Source organism: Purpureocillium lilacinum, assembly GCF_023168085.1.
Source record: "Purpureocillium lilacinum CBS 284.36 DNA, scaffold_3, whole genome shotgun sequence".
NCBI lineage: Eukaryota > Fungi > Ascomycota > Sordariomycetes > Hypocreales > Ophiocordycipitaceae > Purpureocillium > Purpureocillium lilacinum.
In genome coordinates, this window is record NW_027072113.1 from 3,026,219 (window position 1) to 3,051,064 (window position 24,846).

The following is a 24,846-nucleotide window of genomic DNA, read 5'->3' on the forward strand; positions in this document are numbered from 1 at the left end:
GTCATGGTGGCCCTGCCCGCCTGCGCTGCTCGTGTGGCCCTGGCCGTAATCGTGACCGTGGCCGTGGCCGTGACCATGCATGGCCGCTCGTACTTGTTCGTCACCGCGGGGGCGGCCAAGGCCTTAGCACTTGTATTTGTAGATGTACATACTGACTGGAGACTGGAGCGAGGCGGGAGGGCTACCGCGAGACGGGAGCGATCTGCTGGCGGGAGTTCCATTCGCAGCTCCAGCCGGCTCCGTACCTCGCGAGGAACAGACCAGACCAGGCACGCGGGACCGGGAGGAGCGCGAGTGAGTGACGGCGGCGGCGGCGGGGAGGGGTGGCTTGTCGAGGCAAAGTGTGGCAGTCCAGTCGTCCAGGGCTGGTGGGGGGGCTCGGAGGGCGCGGCTGATTGGACGCGCCACGGCAGTGTGTCAGCTCGGCGAGCCTTAGCGGGCGAGGGTTGACGCGAATGGAAGCGGGCAGAGCCACGTTCGGGTCCCAGTTCCCGCGCGAGGATTGCCGTTCCGCCGTGCCAGTCCGCATGGGGAAGCGTCTTTGGGGGGGCCATCTTTGGGGGGGGCATCTCGGGTTGCGTGGATGGACGAGCGTTCGTGTCCGATGTACAGTATCGCGGCTACGAGGAGTGTGCTCGATGACTCTTGCGGCCTCATGGTGTCGCCGTAAGCAGAATGTCTACTTTACGCCTTGCTCGTGTACATAAAATGTATGAGCCATCAAAGGCAGAAACGGAATACACGGAGCCCCGCGGTAACATGTTGGGGCGCTCGCAGTCACGGTCGGATGGCCGGGGCCCATGGAACCATGGAAACCATGGAAAACTAGAAGAAACAAGACGGGACGCAGCACCGGCGGCAGCGGCGGATGTTCCTGGCGTGCGCCCGCCGGCCTGCAGCGGGACGAAACAAGAACAGACACCAGACACCAGAATCAAACGTCAGCCAGCCAGCCGCGCCAGACACGGACTCCGGACGGCGCAGAAGACTCGTCAAAAAAGGTGACAGCTTCGAAAGTAGCCCCGGTCGGCAGCCGTCGGCAAACCCGAGGCCCAGGCACGCGTTGCATCGCGGGCAGCCACTGGCCGGTTCAGCCAGCCAGCGATGAGCCTCTGTGCGTGAGCGTGCAGAGAGAGACAGGTGCTACGAGATCCGGACCTGCAGCCGTGGCTCACGCATGGCTGCGACCACCGACCGACGGACCTCGCTGCACCGGCGAGGCCCAGGTACACCACCTGCCCGTGTGTGCACGAGAGAACCTTGAACGATGCGAGGCACCAATTTGCCTTTGGCCTTGCTTCTGGGGCAGACCCCGTCCGTCACCACCGTTCGAACACGCTCGGCGCCTCGCACCCAAACCCACCCACGGTTCAACAGGAACGAAATCTAAATTTCGGCGGGCCATGAATTCTACCTTCCTACCCGCGTAGGTACCGTACGGCGCAGTAGAGTAGATGCCCAGCGGCGCCCAATAACCTTCAACGGGTCTGTGTTTGCAAAGTCCGAGATATAATAGACCCCATGCCTGCGTCGCAGAAAACCCTCAAGAGCCCATCGTCATCTGCGGCGCCTGCCCCGCGGCCGCGGCAGCGCTGCCAGCGAGATCGCGGTAGATCAGGCCATCCATCCATCGATGCAACGACGTCTCTGCTCCTCGTGCCTCGTGTGACGACGACGACGACGACGACGACGACGATGAGGAGCCCCGACACACGGCCACCGGCCACCGGCCGAGCCAGCACATTCTCCTAAACCCTGGCCGCCTGTCCATCCGCCCGTCTGCCCGTCGTGTCCGCCGTCGCGGTAGCTGCCCGTGCCTCTGGCCGGGGGGGCCACCTCTGGTGAGGCACTGAGCAAGGTACCTCCGGTACCTGGCGTGTACTTGCGGGCCCACCGCTCGTGGCGGCCACTGGCGCAGGACCGCCGCCCGTACCTCGAAACCTTGCGCTGCAGTTTCTGGGCTGCGACGCCGTTTCCAAGAAAAGGGCTGCGTTGGTGAAGCGCTCGGTTCCTCGCTGCCTGCTCTGATGTTTTGATGAGGCTGTTCAGCCCACGAATACGGACGGTATCGAGGCTTCCATCCATTGTCGTGGCAGCGAGCCTCGTACGGTGGACGTACCTTGCCTTCCATGGAAAACGGCAGGCACCGAACGCGCGCGCTCTGACATTGCCTGCGCTGCGCCATGCGTACCAGTGTCGGGAGCTATTAGACACTGGAAGGTCACCGCCCTGGCCAGCGGGCCCCACTGGGACCCGGCAACGTCCAAGGTTAATGCTAATGTTCTCCGGCGCACCCCAGGCAGGCTGGCAAAACATGGGCCGGCACCGTAATTAGGTGCCCGCGGGCAGTGCCTCACGTTTCGTCACCAGAGCGAAGATGGGGCTCGAGCTCGAGCGAGAGGGAGAGAGCTCGAGACAGGGCTGGCATTGCAAGGTACGAGGTGGTCGTCGCTGGCCCTCGCAGCCGCGCCAGGTGCCTCGCCAGACGCTCGCTTCCCAGTTCCCTCAGCCTGCAGTGGCTCTTCCATTGCTTTGCCTCACAACCGCACCTCGTCGTGACATGTACTCAAAGTACCTGGCCGCCCCTCGCTCGGTTCTTTGGTCGCCATCCAGCGCAGGGCAGCCGCGGGTGAAGGTGTGCTGCGTGTGGTACCACCTCAGCCTGCCACCCATGATGATGAGGCGATCCACCACGCGCCATTGCGCCCACGCCCTCCACCACGTCCACCTCCGCCGCCAACTGGCTGCAGCCCGAGCGAGCGGGTGAGCGAGTGACTGCGGCGGCCGCTACGGTGTGGTGCCGTGCCTCGCCTCGCCTGCTACGTACGGGTACCACAGGTACTACAGGTACCGCAGGTACCTTACCGCAGGCTACCCCCCACCCCTGTCCGGCCCTCCGTCAAGAAGCCCCAGCCCAGTCTGCCCAGCCCAGCCCAGCGGGCGAGGCAGTGGAACTCTAGGTGCAAGCAAGCTGCCAGTCCCCCCTCTGGTCCCTCTAGTCCCTCCGGTCCCTCCACTCCCCCGTCCTTCGCTCCCGCCCACCCACTGGCTCCATCCGTTTCCCTCACCCGGGCAGCCCAGCCAGCCAGCCAGCCAGCAGCCCGCCCAGCCCAGCCCAGTCCAGTGACGGAGACCGGCGGCATCTTCCCTCTCGTCGCCGTCCTCGCCCGCTTCTCGCCTTCCCTCCTCTCCCAAGCTCCAGCATCGTCGACCATCAACGATCCGGCCGGCCGACGAGCCCATTGCCTGCCTTCCCTTTGGCGTTCTCCTTCGGCCTGGCAATTGTTTGGTGCTCCCCCGTCTGCCGCCGAGTTGTGCACAGCTCAAACGCACCCTCTCCCCCGGGGGGACGCTGGGCAGCTGGTTGCCTTTGTTCTCCCGCTGGCTGCTGATTCTAGCCGACTGTTCAGCAGCCAGTCGCCTATTCACTCTACTGTTCCGCCGCCCGAACAATAGCAATCGTCGACAATGTAAGGTGCCGTTTGCTCGACCAAGACCAAAACGCCCGCTTCCACGCAGGACTTGTTCTCCCCCTCGCCCTCCTCATCTTCTTCCGACATCACCAACGCACGTCACGAAGATCTGCATCCACCAACACTCCCGCCCTCGACGACATCCGAGCGAACCTCACCACCAACACCCACGCCACGCATAAGCTCAGCTTGCCGATTCCCGTCGACCTTGACATACGCTGCGTCTCTGGCGCACGCACTCCACCATGAACTCTCTCAAGGTGCCCGAGAGCGGCCTCGTGCTCGACGGCGCCTCTGACGGCAACACCACCGTCCCTCCGCAGGCCTTCATCGTCTCCCTCAGCGACGATGTGGTCAATCAGATGATTCAGGGTGCTCGCAATGGCGATGATTTGCACCTTTCCACTGGAAAGAACCCAGTACGTTGAACCTCCAGCACCGCCACAGGCATTGATCCTCGTCTGTCGCCTGCACATAACCAGGACCAGACAATCCGGACGAACCTGCAATCACCTTTCCACAATGTTTTCGTGCACTGTCGAGCTAACTTTGACTTCCTAGGCTCTCCATGTTGGCTCCAAATCCCACCGAATCTCTCAACCCGTCGATGACGCTCCGCGCGACCTGTACCTCACTCAGCCCTTCGAGTCGACTCGCCGAGCGGAGCGAATCTTGACTACGAGCACTCTTTTCAAGAAGCTGAACCCTCGTCCTTCCAAGAAGCAGCCGGTCAAGACGGTCAAAGAAGCACCCAAGTCCAAGCCTGCAACAGCCACCGGCAAGAGCTCGGCCTCTTCGGGACTGGACAGCGACATTGAAGCACTCCAAAACGGGCTGGCAGCTCACGATGCCGCGCGGGAGAGGTATTCACCAATTTCCTCGGTGCCAGATGGCGATACGATACTAACGGCGTTTGCGTGCAGAGCTCAAGTGGTGGACAAGGTCCCCATCACCAAACCTGGACCTGGCAAGTCCAAAAGCAAGCCCCGACCCAGCTACAATAGCTTGGCTACCAAGTCGACGCCGACCACGCCTGCCGCCAACGGTGGACAGTCTCCGGTTCTCACAGCCTCGCAGCAGGTACTCGAGCGGAAGAAGGAGCAGCGAGTGGGGCTTGTGCACGAGCTCGCGGCCAAAGATCGGAGCACGGACTACCTCCGAGAGAGGTGGACAGGCAAAGACGAAGAGTTCATGTCGATGCTGGAGAAGACTGCCGACCAAAACTCCGATTCCAAGTTGTGGACCATAAGACAGTCTGGTTGGAAGGAGCTCGACGTCTGGAAGTACGACTACGCCTCCCAGGAAGACCGACAGATGGCAATCGACAGGGCCATTAAGCAGTACGACAAGCAGCGACTGTCCGCGAGCGAGATTCAGTGGCAGAGACTCCTTCCCGAAGAGGAGCGAGGCAAGGGAAAATGTCTCAGCCGCCTTCAGGCCAATCTTGCCCGCGGTCCGGTCGGACCGCCGCCCCCAAGAATTAAGGTAGAGGCGGAAGAGAGCTCTGCGTCCAGAGATGAGGGTAGTTCAAGCGACAAGGCCAAAACTAACACAGAGAAGATGCCTCGACCAGGTTCGAATTTCTTCCCCAAGCCGAAGAAGCCCCTGGCAAAGGACGCCCCGGCCAAGCGTGCGCCGAGCAAGCCGAAGGCCACAACCCAGAAGCCTTCTCCGACCAAGGCCAAAGCCGGCACCGGCAAGGGCAGCGGCGGCCGTGTGCTCTCGGCAGCGATCATCGAGAACTCGGATTCTAGCGGAGACGAAGCTCCGATCGCGAAGCCCGCACCCAAGCCACAGGCACAGGCGCCGAAGCCCAAGGACACCGTCGTCGTCAATACCAAGCCTCCGATTCGAGCGCCGATGAAGCAGCAGCAGCAGCCGGCAAAGCGCCCTCGCGAGGAGGAGGACTCGAGCTCCAGCTCTGGCACGCCGCTGTCGAAGCGGATCAAGCCCAAGCAGCCGCTGCCGGCGCCGGTGTCCAAGCCGCGTCTCCCCAACGCCAACGCTAACGTCGGCATGCCGCGCCAGGCAGGAACCGCAGGACCGACCAAGGCCAAGAACACGTCGCCGACCAAGTCGTCGCCGCTGGCCTCGTCGCCTCCCACCAACGCGTCGGATCTAGATGATGAGACCCCGCCGGCGACGACGTCCAAGAAACGCAAGGCGGAAAACGACGCCAAGTCGGGACCGGCGAAGCGACGACCGGTCGACAGGGTGCCAGCGGAGGTCCTGAACAAGGCCACCAAGTTCAAGACGTACTACCGCAAGTACGAGGCGCTGCACCACGAGATCTCGGAGCTGGACGACCCGCCCCAGTCGAAGCTGGCGGACCTCATTGACATGCGAGGCCGACTGGAGATGATGAAGCGGGAGATCTACAAGCAGTGCTCCCCCGACCGGGAGTAGAACTTCCTCGACGGGGACCTGGACGACGTGGACGAGGAGTAAGGGGAGGCGAGTGAGAGAAGCGAGAGGCGGAAGTGACGGAGACAGACTCAGGGACATGGGTTTGGACGATTTTGCCTTTTTGCTTTTGCAGTGCTTCGGCACGGACGGACAGGGAGCGTGCTGTTTTCTCTTGCGAAGACCATTGGGCAAACGGCGCACAGGATATGTCGGAATCATTTTGCATTTGCATGGAAAACCAGGGACAGGATGGGCATGCATGCACAGGAAAGTCACAGGGGCGAGACTGCTCAGCCCTGATCTGGGCGCCACGGCGCTAGGCGGGCATAGTCTTGTTGATTGATACCACCACCAGGCAGTGAAAAGCCTACAGGCAAATACAGAGAAGCATTTGAACTCAAGAGCAGCTCGCTTGGCCGCGATGACGCCGCACGGAGGAGCACTTGTTCAACGATGTATGTCACGGTGGGACGAAGCGGGCCCCCGGCCAGCGGACCCGGGGGGGGGGGGAAGCTCCCAGGGCCTCGGGAGGACCCACGCGCATGGAGCCGGTCTGATGACGCCGTGCCACCGAGTACGAGTAAGTCGCCCCAGGAGCAAGATTAATGAGGGCAGTCGGTCATTCGGTCGTATGGATTATTACCAGGACCTCTTGGATCTGCTGCGCCGGACGAAGAGCGGTGAAACGCGCGGTGTCGAGACATGGGTGCGGTATGGAGTCAATTCGGTCGTTTGGACATGATTTTGCCATTGGGGTTTGGTTTTGGCGGGCCGCCCATCGAGCAGAGACACCATGATTGAGTGGCCGTTCACCTCTGTCTGTCTGTCGTGAGAAGCAAGTAGTCTGGATGGCTTACGAGGGAGACGCGCGGCGACCGGGCCGCAAGCCTTGCCTCGAGTACCAGGTGTCTGCATTGGTGCTCACTACGTCGGCGCTGGTCATCTTCTGGTACACGTCCCGTACTAGGTAGTAACTGCAGGTCGTGCTTTTGCCGTCCAGCGCTTCATCTTACGTAGGTACATACCTGGGTGCGCGTAGTCCTTTGCGAACGCAGCACACCAGCAAGGGTACTCTCGCAGCCTGGCGGTCCCAACCCAGGGGACCTCCAGCTACGACTTCTCATACCTTCCGCCACATCTCCCGCGCCGTCGCGATTTGTGATTATGGTTATGCTGCCTTGTCAAATTATCATGACTACCTAGTACCGTACAACTCTGGCGGCGCTGGGTTTGCTTGCAGGGTAGGGTAGGGAGATGTCGATAATTCCGAGCCAGCGGCGTGGGCAAAGAAAAAGTGGGGACAGTCACTCACGGGAACTGCGCCAGAGGGAGAGGGAGATGGGATGGTCTGAACGATGCTCGCCCTCAGCTCATGAATCCCAGAGTCGTGGCTCGGCCGCTCCCCCTGCTGGTGGCGTGGCGCGGCGACGGCGGCGAGATGGGCAGGCAGGCAGCGTGCGCGTGCTCGTGCGTGCAGTCCCACCCGGCCGGGCCGGGACCTGCCCTGCCAATGGACGCCATGCCTGTCCTGTCTCGTCGCACCAATTTTTTCCTCTGTCGCCCTTCCCCTGGCCGGCCGGCCGTCGGCCCCCCCACCCCCCCTCCCCGGCCCCATTGGAGAACAGCCCACTTGCTCGCCCCTGGTGGTGGGGGTGGTCTTGGACCCTGGAAATTTTTTGAGGGGCGGTGTCCCGTTCGCCGAAAAACCTCCAACGGCGGTCCTGCGCTGCTTTTCCCTTCTCATCGCTACTGCTATTGCTATTATTACTTGTACCGCGTTACCCCGGATTCTGGAATCGTCAGGTCCGTTCTTAGGTGGGGTCTGCGTCCGTGTGAGTGTGCGTGCAAGCACGCGTGTTGGTACGGCCGTTGTTGGAAAGAAAGAGATATCATCGTCACTTGTTATACCTTCGGCATCATGGACCGTCTCTGAAGCGCCTCGGCGCAGACAACGACACCTTCTCCCCTTCCCGATCCTTCGCTTCTCCCTCACTATCAGAAATTCAACATTCCCACACTCTTTACGCGCGTTGCGTACACGGACAAGATGGCTTCGCCGTCCGACTTGCCCCAGATGTGGGAAAAACCCACCTACGGCTCCCTTGTCGATGCCCTCGCTGGCCTGGAGCTCGCACCGCCGGTATGGAGCCATGATCGTCGCCGCGACGAGATCATCGCCGAGCAGGAGTCGCTCGCCACTCAACTCAAGGCCGAAGCCTCGCGGTACCTATCTTCCATCATCAAGAGCCCCCTGGACTGGCTCGCCGACGACGACGAGCGAGAGCACGTCTGGGAGCTGGCCAGCCGGCGCATGTCGGAGCGCTGTGGCCGCTCAGCGATGGGAGACATCACTCGCCGCTGGCCGTTCTCCCCTCGGAGTGACGCCGACGCACTCGGCAGCGAGGCCTCGTCTTCAAACCCGACCGCCCTGATGGCCTCGTACGAACCCTTTGAGCTCATCATCCGCGAGCCTGCGCTCACTGGAGACTCCCTCGGGTTCAAGACGTGGGGCTCCTCGTACGTCCTCGCGCAGCACCTGCCTCGTCTCGGTGCCACGTCCCTCTTCAAGTTCTTCGACGAGTCTCTCGGCCACTCACCGCCGTCGGTTGTGGAACTCGGTTCTGGGACAGGCCTGCTTGGCCTCGCTGCCGCCGCATTGTGGAAGGTTCCCGTCGCGTTGAGTGACCTGCCAAACATTGTGCCAAACTTGAAGCACAATGCGGAAGCCAACTCGGCATTGGTGGAAGCCAGGGGAGGTTCTTTGACGGTCGGCCCGCTGACGTGGGGAGGCGACGAAGATGAGATCGATCAGGAGCTTTTCGGAACTCCCTTTCAGTTCAAGGTGCGTGAACCCTTTTTGGGGTCTGTGCCGTTGCTTCATCAAGCCTAACAGCATATATTCAGATCGTCCTTGCCGCTGATCCCCTGTACGACGATGAGCACCCCGCGCTGCTTGCGTCCGCCATCGGACAGCACCTCGCGTTGGGCCCAGAGTCCCGCGCCGTCGTCATGGTGCCGCAGCGGGACGCCACGACTGTGCGCCTGCTTGCCGCCTTCAAGCAGGCCATGCTTGACCTTGAAGCGCCGCTGGCCTGCGACGAGGAGGATTTCCTGGCGGGTGAGGACGACTGGGAGGGTGCTGAGGAGGGCGGCGGTGTGCGCTGCTGGCTGGGCGTATTCTCAAGGGGCGGGACGCCCATGAGTCTCTGCTGAGGCTTCTTTTTCCTGTTTTCATGATTAGACGACTGGAACACGCGGGCATGCTAGACGGTGGCATGAGATGGCATTAGACAAGGCAACATAGAGGAGAAGGATAGACTAGCATATAGAGCGGAGCAATTTGTTTTTATCCAGCTTTGAACCAGCCAGCTCATAGAACGGGCCATGTCTTACGGCCAAGTTGACCTGCAAGCCAAGGCTGTAGATTCCTCCCACCAGTGGCGGCATTCGGATTTTCGTGTCGGCAGGAGAGGGACTAGCCACAGTCGAGATCAGGGACGATGCTGGATACATGCGGTATAGCTCGAGGATTCCCTCGACTTGACTGTCTCAGTCACACCTGTGGACAATACCCTTCCAGTAAGTCGAACGAACGCAGCAAATATCGATTGATTCGAGTCGTTGCGGCTGAGAAATCCTTGCTCGTCGGTCGGTCGGCTGAGTGGTTGACGATATCCTGGGCGAGGGAAGCAACTATCGCGAGCGAGCGTCACCCTATTGACTTGTGCCCTCAATATCAGCACTCGGGCTGTCGTCGGCACCCGGGGACGTTGAGGCGAGGCACGGTGTTTGTGTCCGACCGTAGCTAATGGCATCGGGTCATCGAGCTCGTGACGGCAGTTGATGGCACTGGCTGTGTCGACGTGTGGTGAAACGGACGGGATCTTTTGGTGACAAATCGGAACTCGGAGCAGCCTACTTGCGTCTTCAAGATTAGAGAACAATGATTCACGGATTGGGCTTCGGTGCACTGCCATTGAGTGGTGATGAGGTGTGAGTGCTGCGTGGTGGTGTTTGACCAACGCCGCGATCCAACGGTGCCTCGGCGAGTGTCAAAACGAAGCCAATTACATGTATGGATCTCCTTACGCGCGGGCTTTGTTCTGCAGTGCCTGCGCCTTGACAAGGAGAACGGCACGTGCCTGACGCTGATTCTGCATTCCTGTTGCATAGAGACGGCCGCACCTGCAGACGTCTCTGGGATCAGTATGGTGTGCGTGCCTGGATGATGAACAGCTTCCTCATCCAATCCGTAGGTGAGGCGGGAAAATGGGACATCCGCGTTGCCACCAACGTCATGCAACCACTCCTTCGCATGCTGTCACTGCGGCGCACCATCAAGACGCCATTGACTTTGCCTACGGGCGAGACGGTCTATCCTGCGCTAGAGCTCTCCCCCATGACTGTTCCCACCGAAGAGGTCAAGTTTAGTATAATGTGTAAAGTGCTTTAGCACTGTACCCTCAACGACCGCGCAACGAAGGCACTCGACCGAGCTCCTTAATCTGGGACTTCGGGTCGTTGATCGCTTACACGCGCCGTCTCCTCCTCCTGTAGGGGCTGCATCGTCCCTCCTCCACCAGACGTCGAAGCTGCCCTCCCTCCACCCTCGTGTTTGCCTATCGTCAACACACCATATCCACCCAAGGTCTTCATCGTCAAACAGACGACTCAAGTAGTCAGATTTGGTGAGTCAGAGACACCATAGAGCAACCGAATGTCATTGTTTCGCCTTGTTGGATTTGGTGGTTGGGCACTGCCCGCGCGGACAACTGGTCATGGCGTGGACTCCCCTTTTTTCGCCGTAACAAAGGACGGAGTATTTCTTCGACGCATAGGAGCAACGAGCCACCGACACCCGTACGTTTGATTCGAGAAGCGATATTCGTGGTCGGTTCTGCCATCGGGTGATGCGGCGGCGGGGAGTAGACGTTAACGTTAGAGGCGTTGGCGCCGGCAGAGCTTGGGGAGAAGCGCACTACCTGCCGCCCTTGCCGTCGCCGCCCGCGCTCCTGCTGCCCATGCCAAGTGCCGTCCACGCTTTGCGTCCACGTCGATTATCCTGGCCATTGTCCACGCCGCCATCTGATCACACTGCCGTCTGATTGCGTCTCACGCGCGTCCACGCTCCTCGCTCAGCTGACGCCCACCCGTATTGTACACCATCCCTCGTCCGTCTCGAATTACTATGCAGACCGACTTGGAAAACACCGCTGTAGATGCTTTAACAATGAAGAAGCCATGAAGACACTCTATGCTTACCCCTAGAGCTCTAGACCTCTACCGCGAGAAGAATCATCTCTACCCCGTGAAACAACGTTCCCAGAATCTGGGCAAAACAGTCCAAAAATCATCACAGAGTTGGGCATTCTGGCAACTCTAGATCGGCTCATTCTGGCAACTCTAGATCGGCTTAGGGGACATAGTAGAGCTCGACTTGGGCGGGAATCGTCGCCAAGCGGCGCGGCGGTCTCGTTCGGGAAGTCCAGAATCGGGACGGTTCTCTATCCGAAACTACTTGGGCGTGAATGTTCGACCGATGGTGCTCCTTGTTTGCCAGGCCGCAAGTTTGCCGGGGAATGTGTATTTCTGCTCGAGTCTCTAAAAGGACGAGCGTTTAGGCTCGTTCTCTCCTCTTTTTCTTCTCCTCGAGCACCCTCCTCTATTCTAGATCCGCGACTTACTTCGAGTACGGTCTGGCATCATCGTCTTTGCATCTTGCTGCCCGGGGGTTCGACACCAATGACAGACACGCGAGTGTTTTGCTCATGAAAGTCGGTTGATGTTTTTGCATCGTCTGGCCGTCTGGTTGTTCTACGACATCATCGTCACCGCTGGCGTTGCGTCAGGCAACTCGTCCTATCAGGCATAAAACGCGACACTTAGCATCACTACACCAGATTTACATCAAGTCACAGTCAAAAAGAAACAACAGTCTTGCCTCAGGTAATGTATGCCCCTTGTTCTGTTCAAGTTCGTGTGTGGAGGCATTGTTGTGGCGTTCGAAACGATATACTGACACGGGCATAGGTCCAGCCTCGAGAGGAGCGTCGTTCCGAGCAGTCCAAGTCGGCTACTGTTTTCGCGTCCGCGTCCGCACTGGCCGAGTCCCAGACGGGAGCGAGTGCGCGGCCTAAACAGGCTGACTCACCCCCCTTTCCGCCAGGCCTGAACACAGGACGAACCACCTGCCGCCAGCTGCGCGCACTCAGTGATTCACTCACCCAGCAACGCGTCCACCCGCCAGCCAGGCCCCCCGTCCCCTCGTCCGACGTTTCTCTTTTTTCCCCTGCACCAACCATCTCCCAGAAACTCTCCATCTCGTCCCAACCGCACCTGTCTCACCTCCCGTTTGACTGTGAATCGAGCTCCCAAGTCTCTTCCCGCGCGCGCGCCAACGACCCGCTCCCGTCGCCCACCGCCTTTACTCATCACTCAATCACGGACATCTTCGAGAGACCCTCGAAATTACGCCGCTGCAGCCATGGTTGGATCCGCTACGTACACGGATGCCGAGATTGCTTGGATCCTGGACCAGGCCCTCGCGGGAACAAAATCTGCCGATATCCAGAATGGCTTCCGACGGTTTGGCCGGGGCCTCAGCGCGAGCCAGCTTCGCTACGTCAAGGGCAAATATGGCCGTGACCCGAGATTCAAGTAAGCATACCCCTGTTATTTTTGCCTACTCCCTCGTTCGTGAAGGCGGACTATTGTGGAGGAGATCGTCTTTTAGATGGTGTTGTGGTGTTGTCGCGTTGAGCCCCACGCACGACTCCATGTCCTTCCACGCCCACGAGCCGTTTGCTAACCCGCCATACCCAACGCACAGCAGCCCCCTGATCAACCGACCGGTCCAGCCGATTACATCTCTTCCGAGTACAAGTCCAAATGGCCCGCCTGCCTTCCCTTCCACGGAAACCTTTGTCACGCCGTCTCTGGCCCCTGCTCAAGTTCCCCTTGCCGCACCTGCTCCCATCATAACCACTGGTCCTGCTTCCATGCCCCCACGAAACCTCTTTCCTACCGGCCCATCAATTCCTTATCAGCCTGCCGGAGTCACACACCCCCGTGAGGAAGACCCGAGCGCCGGAGTTTTGCAAGGACAGCCTGCTGCCAAGCGTCAGAGACATGACCAGCAACATGAGTATGCTCTCTCTGACCCGAGCCAGGGCAGAGACAAACAATGCTGACACCCCCATGGTACTACCATGCCAGCTCAGAGTATGGGTCTCTCAGAAAACCCAACCTACTACACCAACGAGGACCTCATGCGAATGGCCGTGGCGAGTCAACTCGCTGCCTACAACACACCACAATACCATGCGCAGCGCTTCCAAGCCGGCTACATGCCCGTCGATCCCTCCGTTATGGCAAATGTGTCGCCAAATTTCGGTTTAAACATGCCAATATACCCTCAGCAGACGCCTCAATCGCCTTTTGTTCCTGGGCCTGACTTTGGCAGAAGCTCCGATGTATCTGCACCTGTCCTAGATAACACCTTCAACGCGGCTCTCAACCCTCCCCCTCCGACTTTGAGCAACAACGATGCAGCTGCACAAATACAATCAAATACATTCAACCAGGCTTTTGGCCTGCATCTACCGACTGCGAGCAACAGTTCTGCACCGGCTCAAGGACAAACCTCAACGTTCAACTCTGCCATGGGCTTGCACCTCCCGGCGGTGAATAATAATACTGGAGGCCAACAAGATCAACAATACCAACAAGGGAATTTAATCTCAGATCTGGGCTTGCATGCGCCCTCACCGAGCAACACGTCCATTCCTGCGCAAGAAGCAGCATTGTCCTCGACGCACGGCTTACACCACCCAAGCCCGGCGGCGACCAACCCCCCGGCCGAGGCCGCGACCCGACCCGCCCCCCCGACCTTTTTTGATCCGCTGGCCCCCCGACCCGCCGTCCCGGTCGCGGCTCCCGTCGCTGCCCCGGTCGCTGCCCCCGCCCCCGCCCCCGCCGACGACCCCGTTCCGGCTCCGGCCTCGCCGGACAGCCTGTTCGGGGAGGACCCGGACCAGGAGGAGGAAGAGGAGGAGGAGGAGGACAGCCTGTTCGGCGAGGGTCCGGAGGACCTCGAGCCCCGGCCGTCTCCTGCCGCCGCCGCCGCCGCCGCAACCGCCGCCGCCGCGCCGATCCCGTCCCTCGCGGAGGGGGAGGACAACGCCGCTCCCACCGGCCACATGTAGGACATGATGGACGGGGAGCCGGCGTCGCCCTCCATCAGCACCGGCTCCGGGCCCGACCCGGACTACGGCTCAGGTTGGGGCGCCATGCCCCCTCCTGAGCCGTTGCAGGAGTCCGCTGCCGCCGCCGCAGTGCCCAGGGGCACCACGACCACGACCGCGACCACCGCCGCCGGTCGCCTCCCTGGCGCGAGTTTCGAGGCGTCCTCCCTGGGAGGACAGGATGGGGAGGGCGCTGCGTCGTCGCTCGACCGGCCGGCTACCACGGCCGGTTCGGGCGACGCCAGCGGCCTCCCAGAGGCAAGTTCGTCGCCGGTTCCGCCGGGTACCGGCGATGACGACTACGACCTTTGGGGGTCGCCCCCACCGGCGACTTTGGACGAGAACGAGGCCGGGGCGCGGGGCGACAACCTCGCGTAATGTTTGGATGTTGTTTGGGTTAGGAAATGTTTGGAATGGCATGAACATAACATAACACCGTAACGTAGCACCGCATCCGTGACGTGACCTTGTTCCCAGAACGATCGACGGGGCTCTACTCCCGCGCGCTTTCCTAAACGCAAAAGTCGTTCACTCATCCATTGGACTCGTAGCGTGTCGTTAACACGTAAATAAATAGGGTATCTAGTGCCTGAAAAACGAGTAGACCACCGCTCCCACCAAGTTGTCCTCCTACTGTATCACATCCACCCTCCGATGTATTCACCCGCCCGCTTGTCGGGCGCAGTGCTTTGGAGCATCCATAAAGATAGACAAAGTGACTTCATACCACAATGCTAACGTTTCTTCGTGCCTCTGCTTCGTCGACGGAGAATTGAAAGACAAATTTAAAGAGCTCTCGCAAGTATCCATATCGCGATGAGCTGTTGCTCATGGCCTGCACGCTCTTGGCCATGTCTTGCGCAGTGACACGCTTCCCATGGGCAGGGAGCGCTTGGTTGCGAGGCAGGAAGGAGTCCGTGAGGACCGCGTTCTTGTACTGCTGGAGAAGAGCGGCGTGGCCGGGCAACGAGCCGAAAGACCCTGTCGGAAGTCCTTGGACGAACTTTTGCAGCACAGCCGCGCCAGTCTTCGGGTCCGTGATGGTCTCTCGGTCAAATCCAAGATTCATTGCCGCGCGGACCACCAGCACCTTGCACCGAGAAATATTTGGATCCTCCGTTGCTGTAGTGGTGGTGGCAGTGCTTGATGTGCGGTTGCTGCTTCGTGAGTAGCTTGACATGTTGGATGCGTTGCTCGACCATCGGCCACCGCGACCATTATCGCTGGTGGTGCCAAGCACCATGATGTTCGGCATCTGTGGTGATCGGCTTTCCGGAGAGACAGGCGTGTCTTCGAATTCTGTGACTGGGGTTTCTGGGACGGGTGGCGGCTTCCTTGGTCGCTCCTCTTGGTGGGCGCTCTTCACGCTCTCTCGCTTGGAGTGCAGAGAGGAGCGGTTTGACTGCCTGCTCTCGCGCCCGGTCTGGTCACTCGGCTGCGGTGGAAAGAAGCTCGTCTGGCTGGGCCTTGGCGTGTTTCGGTCTGGCCGTATCTGTGTCCAACCATCTCTGAATATGTCGCAAAGATCCCAGCATGCCTGGACAGCCGAACCGAGAAGCTCCTCATCGGGCGGCCTGCCGTCTCTTCTATTTTGCCGGAGACTGAAGAGCATCTCCGCCAGACTCCAGCAGGCACTCAAGAGGTGGTCAGTCTCTTCAGCGAGCTCGCCGCGCTGCTTCATGAGTCGATGGCAAAGCGTGATATAAAAGTCCAAAGTCCGCTCCCTGAATGCCTCTGGCAGATTCCGGCTGTCCTGGGCGCTATACAAACTGAATCACGCAGTCAGCAGCGGTCGGGCCAAGCTAAAAGCATCCGACTTACTGATTATTCAACTCGAAGCTGACCCGTAGGACGGAGTCTGCCGTCTCATCCTTGCGCTGCCGAATGTCGAACAAGGCCTGACAGAAGTCTCGACACAAATCGAGGTTCATGCGGACATTCATGGAACCAGAGTCCTCATCCTGGTTCTCATATAGGCGTTGGCATAGCCTCCAGCATGACTTCCAGGCTTTTTCATGGGCATCTGGAGTTCCTGAATTGTTAAAGACCCTGGTTCGGTGTATAGAGCTCAGATTGGCCAAGGTGTTGCACAGCGTCCAGCACTCTTGGAGCGCTGACCTCAAAGCAGTAATCTCGTCGTCGACGGGCCTGATATCTGGAATGCCCGAATAATCGTCATCTTCGTAATCGTCTCCTTCTGCCTCCGTTTGCTCATCAATCTCTGCATATTAATTAGCGACCGACTTTCTCGAGACTGCCACGCGCCTGCTCACTCTCTAGACTGCTTGTGCTGCTTGACCGTAGCCTGCTGCTATCGCTCAGCATATCCTGCAGGTCTTGGGCCCGTGGAGTCGCGGCGCTGTCGATGCTGTGCCGTACAGGCTTGACATCGGTCGAGATTGGCGGTCTGGTTGGAGGCGGCAGAGACTAGGTTTACCGGATTAGCAACCACGCCGTGTGGTCGACTTCACGAACTGACCTTGCGATTTGTCTCCTTGAGGGTTGCGGGGTCATTGTCGTTATCTCTTGGGGAAGACCGCTCGCTTGGCTGGCTGGCCTGAGCAGTAGGCTCCGTAGATGTCTGCGTACAAGCTGGTGTCAGTCCAGTGTCCGTAAGGAAGAGCGGTCACCGCGTACCCAGCTGGCAAAGCTCTCAGGAGCGTGGATAACAGACACTGCCTCCTCGCTGGTGGGCTGACGTAGATGCTCTGGTAGGTTTGTGCTGAGCATGAGAAGCTACCCAAGCATTAGCAGATGGTTCCGCCCGCGAATGCTGGCGTGGTGACCGACCTCTGAGCGACGCAACGCGTCCTGATCCGTTGTGTGCGCCTGCTGCACCTCCTCCGACACGTCGTCTTCGATCTCGGTAGTCTCTGTGCCATTCGACGTCACTGGCGACGGGCCCACGATATCACTTGGGCTGAGAACGTTCATGGGGTGGGACGAGATCCTTTGAGCCGAACTTGGTCGCAGCATGGACGAATCCGTAACGGCGGGTGGGGATGACCTGGCGAGCAACCGTAAGTAAAGGCAATGCCTGGAGCCTGGATTGAGCTGAACCTACACGACTCTCATGGGAGCGCGAAGCCCGTCGGCCTCTGGCGATGCAGACATCTCTCCCTCCCTGGTGAACGGAAAGTGCAAGTGTCCTGTCGATGACCGCAGAGGGGCCTCGAGCGCCATGGCGGGGTCGGCGCCGCGTTATAAGGCGTCGTTTCGAGACGGGAACTCGGCCAGAGTCGACTGCGGCGATGGCTCTCTGGCTAGTCGTCGCGCCGAGGTCGAAGAGAGAACGCCTTGTGCACCCCACTGCGCGCGCTGTGTAAGGTTTGAAATTCCGGTAGGTCGCGATGCGACGGCAGGACGGGCCTGCAGGATGGATGGCGGAGCGCAGGTTTATGCCCGGTCTCGCTGCGTGAGGCCAGACAAGCGCGTTAGATGAGGTCGCCAACACGGGCCTGGCTTACCAGCGGGCTTCCGGAACAGAAGCGGGCTGAAGAATCCAAGCGGCCGCGGGTGCACAGCCAAAAGGATTGGGGACGGGTGGGCGGCTCTGGGGTTAAAGAGGCTCGACACGCAGCAGGAGCTCCAGGCAGAGGGGCCAAGGTGGTTGGACGGGACCAACCCCTGTGTATGGGCTGCAGTAGGCTCACAGACCCCTGCCTTGGCCGTGGTGGTGAGTTCTTGCGAGCCCTTCCAAGCCTGCACAGTATCGCTTGTAAGGCGACCGAGTGGGCTGCAGGCTGAGAATCCAGGACCAACAGCGGGGAGCGGGAAGCAAGTAGGTATGTTCAAGAATGCTCTTGTGCCTGCTTGCGCGTCCACGGCTCCCGAAGGACGGTGAAAGGCGGGCAAAAGCCAGCCGACGAAGCAGAATGCTGGGATGCAGGCGGATGCGCTTCGTACCGAACTGGGACGCCTGACGGACTGGCGCGCGTATCTGCGATTGACGAGTCCACTTGTGAGGGGTTCCGCGGCTGCCAGGCGGGAGCTTCCTGTGCTGCGGCCACTCGGTTGGCCGTCTCGGCCGGCCAGGCTCAACCGCAAAGCTGCAGGTCGACCAGCCGGGCGGAGACGCTGCCTTTCAGCGCGCCTTTCTGTGCAACGAAAACAACACTGAAGCGCGACGGACTAGACGAATCCTTCGCGGCCGGCGAGAGCAGGCATGCGTCGCCGAATGCACAGGGCAGAGCCGACGCCGACATGGAGCTGCTACGACGCGGGTGATGCCAATCGACAACCAACCAACACGGCGAAACGAAAAGGTGCTCTGCGAGTCTCGGCTCGTCGACGAGCCCTGTGCGAACTGGAGGAAAGCCGACTGACAGCGCGCCCTCGGGTCCGCTTCGACTTGCCGGACCTACATCTCTCGATCCAACTGCGTTCACAGCTCGCTGAAGGCCGGCGCATCTCGAAGGGCTCATCCCTCATCCCACCCTTCCAGACGACCTGAACAGTAAGCTGCACATGGCTTGTGCAACGCCGCGCGCCCGCGCCGCCGTCTCCGTCCGCTCAGAGATGGTCCTGTCGGAGGGCAGCCAGTCAGATGCTAGCTCGGCCGCCGTGGTGGAGGAGGGGGACGGAACCGCAACGGCCAACGCGTGGGGCTGCATGAAATGCGACAGGCCCCGGCGCTTAAATTCAGGTGAAGGTGGGCTGGATTGCACGTCTCAGCCATTCGTCGAAGAACACATCCGGATGTGTTCTCGCGGGTGGTGTGGTGAGAGCACAGGAAGCAGGCCAGCCTTTCTTCCACTGAGCTGCCGCGTGTTGCCATGTTGGCCAGCACTGTGATTGCTGTCTCCTCATCGTGGTTGACAGGCTTGAGCTGTGCATGTAAAGCCCTGCCCTGCCCTGCCTCCTGGCAGCCCGGTGCTAAAAAGGGGGGAAGACGGAGTTCGAACAAAGGCGCGCGTTGGCTCTCAACCTTGACTGACGTGACCCGTCCACGGCCGGGGTGCGGGCGTCCGTCGGCGACCATGAGCACCAGGCCGGGCCGCAAAAGACCAAGCGATCCGGTGGCATGGGACGAGCATGCCGCTAGAGCCGCGATTCGAGGATCAGTTTCACTGTCGGCCAACGTGACGGGCACTGATGCGGATGCTGGCCAAGCGCGCCTGAAAGCTGCGTGACAAGACAACCGCAAGAAGCACCGTTTGCGAGCGCCAGTCCTTGCGGTGGCTTGTCTGGGGTCTTGCAACCCCAGGCACTCGACCTGGCGGCCATGGGCTCCATCACTGCCTCAACGCTCAGTGGCTGGGCCGTGTCCCGAAGATCTGGTCGCGGCGGCTGCGACAACCCAAATCAGGGGAGCGCCGACCCCACAGCATCCCGGCCTGTGCTGGGGTCTGCGCTCCCATTCCTCTTCGGACCTGAGCCGGGCATCAGAGAGGATGAATGGGTGTGGCACTCTGGATGGTGGGTGGTGACAGTCGTGGATGTGGATAAATGCGACGGAGGAGGAGACAAGAGAAGATGGGAAGAGGATGGCGTGAGGGCAGAGCGGCGATCTCTCGGGGACGATGTGCTCGGAAGTTGGGGAGAATCCGGGCTTGGGCAACAGACAAGAGTTGGCTCCTGCCTCACGTGGAGGCTGATAGTGAGTGATAAGTGAGGAAAGGGCATCAGTTGGGTGCTCCTTCCCCCGTTGCGGTTCGCCGAGACCACTTTGGCAATCCGATTCTTGCGTGGGCCAGAGTCTGTAAGCCCTCCGTAACATAGGCAGACCGCTATTACAGATGACTGGGGCTGTGAGTGCCGCTCGCAGTGACTCTGGGTGCACTTCTGGTTGCACGTCGAAGCAACACCTTGGGGAAATGCGCCATCTCATGGTGGTTGTACGAGGATCGGCGTCGGGTTTGTCCACTTCTCCATCAATTCTCGACGCTGCTCGCTTGGGCTTGGACACATAGGCGAGGCATAACTACTAAGCGCGCCGCAGGGACCTTGCAGTCAATCGCCGTCACCAACAGAAGCGTCATTGCGACAAGACCAGCACATGGCTGTCCCCTGCCGTATGTAAGGGCGAGCCAGAGTATGCCAGGGCATTTTACGGAGGAATCACACGCCCTGAGTGCCTTGCATTCGATGCTACGCGTATGGGCATCTTGCTCTCGTTGGATGCACAGCACATGGCGGCCCGCCAGACCAAGTCCATGCGTCCACCTCACCAAGAACGGCAGTTGTACGAATTGTCGATTGGATATGATAGAATGCCTGGAAACATCGAGTGGCATTCGTGACAACCATGTGGCGCATCGACATCGGCTGTCACAGCCGTGCTCAGAAGCGACTTGGCCAGAGCACGCTGCGCACCCGAGTCCACGCCTGGTTGATGAGCCATTTGAAACGCCGCGGGCGCGTCTCTTGGGCATAAACACCTTGCGATAGGCGCTCAGGCGCAATGGTCGGACCCGACAGAGTGGTTTGGCGGAGCCACTACTCGTGCATGTTGGCGGTGAGCAGCCCCACGAAAACATGTGTTGGTGCTTGATAGGCGCACGCTCGGCCGAGGCCACTGTGATGTGATGATCAAGGGATGTGCCCTGTTTTCTGCCTTGTATATGCCCTTGGCCTCTCTCCGCAGTTGCCGGGGGCGTTGCTTTTGGCGCCAGCCTTGAGGCTCTGCAAACATGCCAGGAAGCTGTGTCAGGTGCTCTGCCAGATATGCGAGGCAGGGCTCATCCCGCCAGGTTGACACGCTCCGCAGCATCCTTCTCAGCCACTCAAATTTTCCAAGAAAAACATCAACAGACTCGATAGAGCAGATCGTTGGTCGAGACGAGATTAACCGGTGTCAAGTCGCAAGGGCAGACGATGGTGATGGGAGCGCGACCCAGTAAGCAGGTCCACCTGGACCAGAGGATGCACGGAACGGCAAGATGACCAGAAACTCGTCCATTTTGCCTATTCAATATCGCGAGCGGCAACTCGCTTTTGAGTCAGCCCAGAGCTGGGCTGTGCAGTGTTGCTAATCCATGCGCCAATCCATCGTAAAACCAGTCGTTCCGAACGCCGTAACATGCACGCTTCCCCCCGGATCTCGCCACGCCGTCTAGGCGACCTCGTTCAACCGCTGCTTCTTCTCGTTTCGGCCGTCGGGGGTATACCTAGGAGAAAGTCAGTGACTGGTCTAGGCTCCATGATATTCGTGTGCCGTACTTGAGCAGCTTCTCGATGAGGTCGACGTGGGTCATGATCATGCGGCGGCAGCAGTAGCGCTTGAGGCCGAGCTCATCCATAGCGTCGCTAGAATCTTGCATTAGTACCTCAAGTCTGTCGCTGCGTCGCGACGTGCACATACCCGTCAGTTTTCCTGGGGTCCGCGATCAGTTGCAGGTACCGCTCCCACAAGTCGCCAGTGACCTTGGATAGTTAGCGACGAGCGGTCAGGCCACACTGTAGATGCGCTTACCTTGCCACAAGAGAAGCAGCGGATCGGAATAATCATTTTTGCTGTGTTTTGGCGATGCCGACAGAGTTTCCACGACGCGACGATGTTTGCGACAGGGTGACGGGCGGGTAGAGACTTCGCCCAGGCATTAATCTTTAAAATGCTTCCCGGCCGAAGTTTTCCCGCCACGCCTCCTTATCTTATCGCACGAAAAAGTTCCCCAGCGGGACCAAAATTTCTGTACCACCGAGAGACACTGGACCCTGTCCTCGACAGCAATCACCAGCTCACTGCGACTTGTAAATTGACACTGGTCCTGCGGCGCAGAACCTCGTCGCTAACATGGCGGGTTTGAAGAGCCCCAGAGTCAGGGACGACAAGACGAAAAAGCGGAAGCGCGAGGCGAATGACTCTGAGACCAAGGCGAAGAGGCATCGACAACAAGCCCGCCAAGGGAAAGCGAATGGCGACGAGGGTGATTCGGAGGCTGACAGGCTAATTGAAGCCGACTCGCTCCTGGAAGTTGCCGCGACGAGCCAAGGGGACATGGTCGGGCACCTCGAAAATGGAGAGGCAGGCTGGAGAATCTCGAAACCCATGGGAGGGCGGATGCTGGACATCGATCCGATTCTAACGGCGGATGACCGGTATGTGAGGATATCATTGTGTAAAGAAAAAGGCTGACATGATCTAGCTATCTCATCCTGACCTACAACACTTCGATCCAAGTCTATACTGCCATCGACTCGTTGCTTGTCAGGCGGATACCGATCACCACTCTCGATACCTCTGCGCCGCAGGGGTCAACGCCTGCCACGATTATCGCGACTCGGCTCTCTGAGCAAGACCCCAACTTTGCCTGGGTTGCCTGCTCGGATGGCCAAGTTTACCATGTCGACTGGACCCAGAGCACGGAGGCTCCGACAAGCTTCAAGACTGCGTCCGGCACTGCCAAGGCAATGGCCGTGATATCCGCGCAACGCCAGGGTAAAGGAGAAGACACCATCTTGGTGGTCGAGTCCGACAAGGAGCATCGCATGGAAGTCGTGGCATACCAGGGCAAGACTGGGACTACCACGGCATCCAAGAGCTTGCTGGCTCTCAAGAAGTATGGCGCCGGACTGCAGCTGCTGGAAGCCAGCACAGACGGCCAAGTTCTTGTTGGCGCATTCCACGATCGCTTGTTCCTCGGCGTGGCTTCTCAACCCGGCACTGGCAAACTTGAAGATCTACAGTACGAGTTTTACTCGTTTGACATCCCGGATCTCATCACCTCCCTGAGCCTGCGGGTTCACAAGAAGTCCAACAGTCGAAAGGCGCAAACTGGGTTCGACAAGGCGGTTGACGTCGTTGCTGGTGGCGCACGTGGAGCCATATATGTATATAGCGATGTGCTCTCGCGTCTCCAGGCCGCAGGCAAGTCGCAAGCGGCGAAAGATGGTGTGCAAGTGCAGCGACTGCATTGGCATCGCCGAGCCGTCCACGCCGTAAAGTGGTCTCGCGACGGTATGTGTTGTGCGTTCTCCTCCAAGATCCAGAGCACGGCTGACTAGCAACAGGAAACTACATTCTCTCCGGTGGCTCAGAGAATGCCCTTGTCTTGTGGCAAGTGGACACGGGCAAAAAGGACTTCCTCCCGCATCTGTCGGGCAGTGTGGAAAACATTGTGGTCTCCTCATCAGGGTCATCATATGTAATTCACCTCGACGACAACTCTTGCATGATTCTCTCAACTGCCGAGATGAAGCCGACCACGTACGTGTCCGGCATTCAATCCGCGGCCATCGATGTGGCGACGCCCAAGGACCTCTTGGTGAAGCGGACCTGGAGCACCGCGGACCAAGTCAGGCGACCGATCCCGGCTGCAATCAAGCCTTCAGACCCGTCAAAACTTCACGTCTGCGTCGGTAACGGCCGTCAAGCCTCCATGGCTGGCGATTTCTCGGCGCCGCTGCTTCAGACGTTCGATCTCGACTCGTTTACGAGCGTGACGAAACAGGCGCTTGCCCGCACGCAGACGACAGCCCACAATATGACCAGCAAGGGCCACACAATCGACGAGCCTTTGGTCAGCCATATCGCCTTCTCCGGGGATGGGAAGTGGCTGGCTAGCGTGGACGAGTGGACGCCGTCAACAAAGGATCTGGAAAGTGTGAGCAGCGACTTGCGAGAGCAGTTCATCCGCGAGAGACGAGAGATCTACCTCAAATTTTGGGAGGTCCGCGACAGCGACGCGTCGGTTGCTTTGGTTTCCAGGATTAACACTCCCCACGCCACGAACCAGCCCGAATCAGTCCTTGATCTCGCCTCAGATCCCACCTCGACGTCGTTTGCCACCATTGGAGCGGATGGCATCGTGCGGGTGTGGCGACCCAAGGCTCGCCAACAGAATGGCCTCGCTGTCAAGGGGATGGAGGGTCACGACACTGTCACCTGGGGCTGCTCGCATATCATCGCCGTAGGCGACTACGTCGGCAAGGAGGCTGGGACGGAGATTTCGACAACCACAGCCCCAGCCAAGACACAGGGAAGCATCACGTTTTCGGAAGATGGCTCGACTCTCTTCGCGGCCTTTGGAGCCACCGATGTTGGCGTGGTCTACGTTATCGATGCTGCCAGCGGCCAAATCGTCAAGGTGCTGGAGGGACTGTGGAGCGGCCAGCTGCAGTCGATCCGCGCACTCTCTTCGTTCATTCTTGTCCTTTCCAAGGACTTGCGCGTCTACGATGTGGTCGGGGACGAGCTGCAGTATGGCATCGTCATTCCCGAGATACCAGGAGTCAACGAGCTCCTTCAGCTTGCCGTGGACCACACTTCCGGCCACTTTGCCGTCACATTACCCATCGGCGGCATATCCAGCGTGGGCATCTTCGACCCAGAGGACCCGGAGCCGCTGCTGGTGCGAAGCACTCCGCACAGAATCGTCAGCCTGGTCTCCGCCGCCGCGACGAGCGGCTTTATCGCGCTGGACGATGCCGCCCAGGTCTGGGTGATTGCCGAGGGATCTGATCCGTCGGCGTTGACGACTGTACAGCCGCTGCAGGATCTGCAGCTCGATGGGCCGGCTGTTGATGACAACAAGAAGGACATCATCCTCGACGTGGACGACGCGGAGATGGCCAGTGACGAGGAGATGGATGACCAGGTGCCGGAAGAGGAGGAAGACGTGGACATGGACGACAATGACTTCCACCCGAGCGTCATCCCACAGCAGTACCTTGCGGACATCTTCGATGCCGCCCCTGCCTTTGCCGCGCCGTCGGTGGAGGACATGTTCTATAAGGTGACGGGGCTGCTTGCAACCAAGCCGCTGTCTTATGGCTCAACATGA

At 59.7% G+C, this 24,846-nt stretch overlaps 8 protein-coding genes across 8 annotated transcripts; 6 read left to right on the forward strand and 2 right to left on the reverse strand.

The window, feature by feature from the left end:
* Positions 1 to 3,718: 3,718 nt before the first annotated feature.
* PLICBS_004489 (uncharacterized protein) lies at positions 3,719 to 5,879 on the forward strand (the record flags this gene model as incomplete). The annotated part of the gene is made up of 3 exons (XM_018326163.2): positions 3,719 to 3,892; positions 4,035 to 4,336; positions 4,397 to 5,879. The coding sequence occupies 3 exons, from the start codon at positions 3,719 to 3,721 to the stop codon at positions 5,877 to 5,879; spliced, it is 1,959 nt and encodes a 652-aa protein (XP_018175915.2).
* Positions 5,880 to 7,926: 2,047 nt separating this feature from the next.
* PLICBS_004490 (uncharacterized protein) lies at positions 7,927 to 9,092 on the forward strand (the record flags this gene model as incomplete). Its single annotated transcript, XM_018326162.2, has 2 exons — positions 7,927 to 8,721; positions 8,784 to 9,092. 2 exons carry the CDS (start codon positions 7,927 to 7,929, stop codon positions 9,090 to 9,092), a joined length of 1,104 nt encoding a protein of 367 aa, XP_018175914.2.
* A 3,271-nt stretch (positions 9,093 to 12,363) lies between these two features.
* Positions 12,364 to 12,612, forward strand: PLICBS_004491 (uncharacterized protein; the record flags this gene model as incomplete). Its single annotated transcript, XM_065600526.1, has 2 exons — positions 12,364 to 12,536; positions 12,582 to 12,612. 2 exons carry the CDS (start codon positions 12,364 to 12,366, stop codon positions 12,610 to 12,612), a joined length of 204 nt encoding a protein of 67 aa, XP_065456598.1.
* Positions 12,613 to 13,019: 407 nt separating this feature from the next.
* Positions 13,020 to 14,083, forward strand: PLICBS_004492 (uncharacterized protein; the record flags this gene model as incomplete). The annotated part of the gene is made up of 2 exons (XM_065600527.1): positions 13,020 to 13,023; positions 13,095 to 14,083. 2 exons carry the CDS (start codon positions 13,020 to 13,022, stop codon positions 14,081 to 14,083), a joined length of 993 nt encoding a protein of 330 aa, XP_065456599.1.
* An 84-nt stretch (positions 14,084 to 14,167) lies between these two features.
* On the forward strand, positions 14,168 to 14,500 carry PLICBS_004493 (uncharacterized protein; the record flags this gene model as incomplete). The annotated part of the gene is made up of 1 exon (XM_065600528.1): positions 14,168 to 14,500. One exon carries the CDS (start codon positions 14,168 to 14,170, stop codon positions 14,498 to 14,500), a length of 333 nt encoding a protein of 110 aa, XP_065456600.1.
* A 343-nt stretch (positions 14,501 to 14,843) lies between these two features.
* PLICBS_004494 (uncharacterized protein) lies at positions 14,844 to 17,305 on the reverse strand (the record flags this gene model as incomplete). Its single annotated transcript, XM_018326161.2, has 7 exons — positions 14,844 to 15,891; positions 15,944 to 16,343; positions 16,396 to 16,549; positions 16,602 to 16,703; positions 16,760 to 16,858; positions 16,913 to 17,129; positions 17,187 to 17,305. The coding sequence occupies 7 exons, from the start codon at positions 17,303 to 17,305 to the stop codon at positions 14,844 to 14,846; spliced, it is 2,139 nt and encodes a 712-aa protein (XP_018175913.1).
* Positions 17,306 to 21,176: 3,871 nt separating this feature from the next.
* On the reverse strand, positions 21,177 to 21,572 carry PLICBS_004495 (DNA-directed RNA Polymerase II subunit L; the record flags this gene model as incomplete). Its single annotated transcript, XM_018326160.2, has 4 exons — positions 21,177 to 21,231; positions 21,284 to 21,370; positions 21,426 to 21,487; positions 21,537 to 21,572. 4 exons carry the CDS (start codon positions 21,570 to 21,572, stop codon positions 21,177 to 21,179), a joined length of 240 nt encoding a protein of 79 aa, XP_018175912.1.
* Positions 21,573 to 21,857: 285 nt separating this feature from the next.
* PLICBS_004496 (uncharacterized protein) lies at positions 21,858 to 24,846 on the forward strand (the record flags this gene model as incomplete). The annotated part of the gene is made up of 3 exons (XM_018326159.2): positions 21,858 to 22,162; positions 22,210 to 23,021; positions 23,075 to 24,846. 3 exons carry the CDS (start codon positions 21,858 to 21,860, stop codon positions 24,844 to 24,846), a joined length of 2,889 nt encoding a protein of 962 aa, XP_018175911.2.